The sequence below is a fragment of the Pinus tabuliformis genome, chromosome 1_1 (assembly GCF_031772625.1).
Source record: "Pinus tabuliformis cultivar Carrire ecotype Pingquan chromosome 1_1, CPIR1, whole genome shotgun sequence".
In the NCBI taxonomy this organism is placed as follows: Eukaryota; Viridiplantae; Streptophyta; class Pinopsida; order Pinales; family Pinaceae; genus Pinus; species Pinus tabuliformis.
In genome coordinates, this window is record NC_142297.1 from 52682276 (window position 1) to 52688676 (window position 6401).

The 6401-nt window shown below is 38.1% G+C and overlaps 1 protein-coding gene across 1 annotated transcript; it reads right to left on the minus strand.

Annotated features, from left to right (window-relative positions):
• Nucleotides 1–5168: 5168 nt before the first annotated feature.
• LOC149211531 (F-box only protein 6-like) lies at nucleotides 5169–6401 on the minus strand. The gene has a single exon (XM_089388420.1). The coding sequence runs from the start codon at nucleotides 6399–6401 to the stop codon at nucleotides 5169–5171; it is 1233 nt and encodes a 410-aa protein (XP_089244546.1).

Consider the following 6401-nt stretch of genomic DNA (forward strand, 5'->3'; position numbering starts at 1 on the left):
TGAAGACCCCGGATCTAGTTTCATCCATCCGGGCTGCGATATATATTCAGGAAAGATAAAGACATTTTGACATGTACATCATTGCAGCAGATGATCATCCTACTCAAAGGATGATAATTTCATCAAAATTATCAGTCTACCATCAGACAATTGTCTGTTCTATGTACAAAAATGAATTTATAAAGCTGAGCATGGGAATGCCCGCCTCAGCTAGATCATGAAAGCAGTATGAAAAATAATGTATTGTATTGTATCTTATTACAGGTCTCCTCCCAGCAAATGGATGAACTTCGGACCCTCCTAGATAAAGCATTTCACCCGATAAACGGCCTCATACTTTAGGGGGAAACTGTTATAGACATTCTTGTGGCTTACAGCATTGAGCATGAAATGTCCATAATCTAAGGGATCCAAAGTCCCTAAACATGTTGTTCCTACCCCTAGAGGAACAAGGCTAACAAACCTCAGCAATTCACAGATGTTCTCCACCAGAAACTGCTCAAAAACAAGTCAAATCAGGATCATGTCAATGGCTCCACTGACCATCTGCGCTGAATGTCAACTGCAACACTGGCTACCTGCGCTGAATGTCAAAGCCAACACTGGCTACCTGCGTTGAGCGAGAGTGGACATGTGGCAGGTTCATTCCTCAAGGTGTCAATGCCCAGGAAGCTTCCAAAATGACACTTTCCTCAAGGAATTCGACTGGTGATGAGTAAGAGGTTCCAAATCTCCAAGTGGAAGCAAGAACCTCCAAGTGGAATCAAGAACTGACAGAGGGAGAGGACACTAGTCAGATCTCAAGTTGACTCATCCTCTCTCCAAAACATCTATATATGGATCTCTCCTCCATGAGATCTAGAGGCTGGAATTTTGTTATTGCAAAGAATTGCTATTGGTTTGAGACTGGAATCATTGGGTGCTTAATGCTTTGAAGGGAGGTGAAGATAGGAATTCCATTCTGCTGGGAAGGAGATGCTGGATTGGAGCCCTCTGGGTTGTATCTCTTCCTGAAGCTTGTTATTTATCAATAAAGCTATCTTGGTTTTCTCCTATATACTGATGTATCTTTGATGTATGATTGCATTAGTGTATTTGATTTATTTCTAATCCTGAATCATTTATGAATATGAATATCTGTCTTTGTGTGGTGTTCTTCTCTTGTCGCAAGTAGCTGTTCTCTTGTGATCTCGCAGGAATCTGTTGAAGCTGGGCGAGCAAGGAGGCAAGTAGCTGTGAACACCCAAAGAGAAGAGGATCTGGATCGAGGGACAAACGGAAGACACCGGTAAGTCTATTGATCTCTCTTCTTTCGCATTTCATAAAGGAAGAAACCAGAATAGTTGTCTCTGTTTGTTGCTAAAGCACTGTCACACCTTAGGTGGAGGATCGTCCTGCATAGGCATTTTTCCCCACAACATGTACCATCCATTTTTGGGATTAACGCTACCAATCCATTTCAAGTGTCACTGATATGTTCAAGAGAAGTCGCTCAGAGAATTCACCAACCCAGCTTACATCTCATCCACTGTAATACCTTCACACTTCATTCCTTCATGACCGCCACCCTAAACCTTGTATCATCAGATTGTTTTCACCTCCACAAAATCATTTTCTCTATTTCATGTCGTAGATGTGGGATTCATTAAGGACCTCCTACGATGGGTCACTTCTTGTCGACATCAGTTCATTATCCAAGAAGTTGACTTAGGAACAACCCTTTTAGTACTTTGAAACTTGCATGCCTCAATGGCAAGTTTCTCACTTATGGCAACAGGTTTACATCAATGGCCTTTGACCGAAAGATTTTGCATGGTGTTCGACACCAACTCATGTATTCGCACCACGTGAATTGTACTGCAGTACCTTGAGGGTCATTATCATCATTGGCAGGTAATCAGGCGATGTCTTTCCATGTTCGACATCAGAACATCCTTTCACATGGATCGACTTGTACTTCGGGCAAATATTGAACGAGTTTGAAGACCCTGTATCTATTTTCATCCATCCAGGCTGCAATATATTCAGGAAAATAAAGACATCAAATGTACATCATAGCTACACAGATAATCATCCAAGCCAAAGGATGATATCTCTACCCGAATCATTAGTCTGTCACTCAAACGGTTGTCTGTCATATGTACATGAAAATAAATTTATAAAGCTGAGCATGGGAATGCCCGCCTCAGCTAGATCATGAAAATATTATGAAGATAATGTATTGTATTGTATCTTATTACAGGTCACCTTCCAATTCGAAAAACCTCGGATCCTCATGATAAAGCATTTCACCCGACATCATAAGATTTACGAACTCATGCTTTAGGGGGAAATTGTTATAGACATATTTGTGCACTGCAACCCCAATCACATATGTCCATAAACCAACAGCTTCTAAGCCCCTAAAAGTGTTGTTTCATACCCTAAAGGAACAAGGTCAGCTCATTACATCATCTCCCAAAAGTTCTCCCTAAAAAACTACTCAAAACTGGTCAAAACTAGACCATATAGACTGCTCAGTGCTAAGGGTGCGCTGCATCTCACCTGCTACATGCAAAAAGTGGGATGCATAGTGAAAAGCCCTTCTGTAGGGTGTGATGAGTGAGAGTAGACAAATGGTAGAGGCAGTTGGCTAGGTGGAAACCCAGAGAATCTTCTAGAAACTGCCCATTTGACACTTGCCTCTCTGAATTCGCCCATGGGTGAGTAAGAGATCATGAAATCTCTAAGTGGAACCCAAAACTATCAGAGAAATGACACTAATCAAAATCCCAGAAGCTGACTCACCCACCTGAAAATATCTCTATATGGATCCCTCATCCTAGAGATCCAGAGGCTGGAATTTTGTAGTTTGTAAGGAAGTGTTGTTGGTTTCTCTGTGCAACATTGTAATGTTGGGTGATCTAGCTTTTCATGAGGTGAAGAGGGCTTTCATGCTGGGAGGATGGCACTGGGTTAGACCAATGGGTTGTAATCCTCTCTTCTACTACTTCTATCAATAAAGCTATTTGCGTTTTCCTCCATATTCTTGTATATCTCTGAATCTTGTATTGACATATGCATTTGTATGGTTAATATACATCTAATCCTATATTGTTTATGGTTATATATCTCTATGCTTTGATGGTATTATGCTGCTTTGACTCTACAGGTGTTCTTTGAAGTGGGACAAGTAAGGAAGGAGTGGCGAAGCTCTGTCAAAGGAGGGAGGAAAAAAGCAAGGAGCCAAGCAAAAGACTGAGGTTGGTACTGTCTACTTCTCTCTCATCTATCTCTCATAAAGGAAAAAGAAAAATAACTTTAAATTGTTTGTTTCTAAGATAGCTACTCATCTTAGTGGGACTAGCAGCTCTGAATGGACACTAGTTTTCCCGATAACAAAATTAAAACTAATTACAAAACAAATTAAATCAATCTAATTCGAATCAAAACAAACCATAAAGAAATTGAAATCACACCACACTTGCATAAATGAAATCACACTTGTAGAATTGAAATCACACTCACACCTGTTGAAATGAAATCACACTAGCATAAAATGAGAACACTTGCTGAAAAGAAATGAAATAAAATAACTACGCTATGTTACCAATATGTACAAATATGTGGAAACTATGGTTGATTGGGGCCCTCCATTCCTCAGCAAGCACACCAAATAACTATCACGTCTTGGAGTTCAAAGTAGTAGTATGTATTTCATAAAGATAAAGTTACAATATATTACAAGAATTCTCTCTCCTCACTTTACAAATCACATCTTTGATGGAACTTGGAACCTCCAACTAGAAACTAATAACTAGCTACTTCTAACATCTAACCACTAGCTTGCATGTCAAGGGTGTACTATTTATACAAAAAATGAGGATAACTATACAATAAATGTAGATCCTTACATCTCTCATAAATCCACATTTATCTCTTGTGGTTACAACTAATCTCCTAAAAATGTACGATATCTCATCCATGATTCTTCTCCTTTGGATGATCATAGTTAATGATCCACATATTCTACAATTATTCGACAAATCCTCATGAGTTGGAATTTGAAATTCAAATTTGCAGTTGTTCTAAAATCGCCAAGTAAGCCTACAATATTACAAAACTCATAACACTTTTAGATATATAAGAAAATTCACTTATAATACTTAAAATTAATGACTTGGAAAAAAAAATGATAAATCCATGTAATGATGAAAATGATTACACAAAAAAGGATACAAAGTTTCTTCAATCGAATTGTGAGTCATTGCTAGTCCAAAAGGAAACTCCTATAAAATTAAAGTCACACCCATATGTACGTGCACAATAACATGACAATTTCATTAACTCAAGGAAATAATTATAGAGTCACTCTCAAAATGTAGTCATAATAGGACTATTAGTATTAACTCAAACTAATACAAGTTTTATACAAACTCAAAACAACTTAATCTTGCTTTAAGTTTAACATGCACTTGGTCCTTTTTCAAGGGTTTTGATACATAATATATAAGAAAGCTACACATGATAGATAAGAGCAACTGTGAGAGGGAAATCTATTATCTTAATTTCTTGCTTCTAACTATAGTCTAAACTTTTATCTTTGAATCAATTGAGGATAGCATAAGGACGCCCAAGCTTGAGTGGCACATTAGAAGATAATAGAAAAGATCATCTCAAAAAGAATAATGATAATATTAAAAATATTCTTGCTTCGAAATTTAAAAAGAATAATCCATCTTATACTTACATTATATTTAGTTTTCATGCTACCTGTCTCTCTTAAATTTTATATTAGCAAAACTATAGTTTTTGGAATATTAAAACTTTCAAACATAAGATTAAGATATTACAAAATTCTCATTAATTTATTATCTTCTTATAAATATGAAAAAAATATTAAATTTTAATTAACTTTAACAATTCTCTTAATTATCATATAAAATGAATTAAAAATATTTAATTCTGAAAATAATTTTCAAAATTATTATAAATCTAATTTTATTAATTATTTTAAATATAATATATTTATTTTTATTATTTGTCCCGTATCCAATTATAAATTTTGAAAAGACAAAACAACCGGTACCAAATTATAAATTTGGAAAAGGCAAAACAAACATTAATCATTCAAAATTCTAAATATTTAAACACAATTTTTATTTTAGATCAACCACTGCAAAATTATTTCACTGTATTTTGAGACGTGGATTTGGTTCAAGGCCTATAGCCCCGTAATTGGCGGCGTCGTGGGTTATGGGACAGTTGGGAAGCCAACTCCATGTGTTATCAATTAAACTGTAAACAATAACTCCATGTCTTACTTCGCTGGATATACACCTCCCAAAGACTGATGATGGTACGAAACAAATGTGATCTCCAACTCCTATGCAATCCCAATATAATTCCCAAAGTAAATAATGTGGGTTTATTTTTCCCCTCCACTCTTCCCAAAGGGAGGAAGGCATCTGTGCAATCTCCACCCATTCCCACTCCGGCACCGGCTGGCCCTCCTCACTCTTAAACTTAAACTCCCACACACTAATCACGACCACGTTCTTGCGCCGCATCGTATCCAAAACGAAGTTGGCAGAGATGTATAGGAGACGGGAACCGCAGGTGATGATCCGCGAATGCCGACGACCGCTCTGCAAGTTCTGAGGGAATTGTAAGAAACGCATGGGAATGGCTATAGGTGAAGTACCGCTTCCCTCCTCTAAGGGAATGGTGAAAGACGCTATACCAGTCACGTCACCCCAACAGTATGTGTAGAATGCTCCTTTGTAGTAAATAAGGTCCAGGGATATATCCAGACTTAAATTCTCCGGAAAGTATCCCGCTATTTTCCATCCTTTTTGGGACGCTTCGTAAATTTCCACCAAATCTTGTCGTTCCTGCAATCTATCTTCATCAGGCCAGTGGGTCCCAACAGCTGCAACTTTGTAATCATTATTTTTCTCATCCACGACCATGCATTCGAAGTAGCATCTTGCGTGTGGGGCCGGAATTTCAACGAACGTTCGTGTATAAGGATTGCACAGCCTGCTACAGCGTCCTTGATCGATATTTGCGGCCAAGATGAGTCCTCCCACAGATGGTTTGAGATGAAGGATTTCCCGGCAGTCCCCATCCTTGAGGAAGGAAAGGTCAAAAGAGGAGGTAATCCAGGTCCCGGTGTAGAAACAGAAAGCCATAGATGGGGTTTTCATAGTCAAATCACACAGAACCAGCCGTGGCTGATTCCTGTTGAGAGGTGCCTCAACCCACATGGTTAACAAGTAGTTTGATGAAAGAAATTCGTTCCATTGTTGGGAGATCATGCGATAACTATACACAAACTCCACCGGCAGACGCGCACATATCTCAATTTGAAAGTCAGTAGGCAATTCGTTCCACCATGAACCCACCTTTTCATTTTCCAT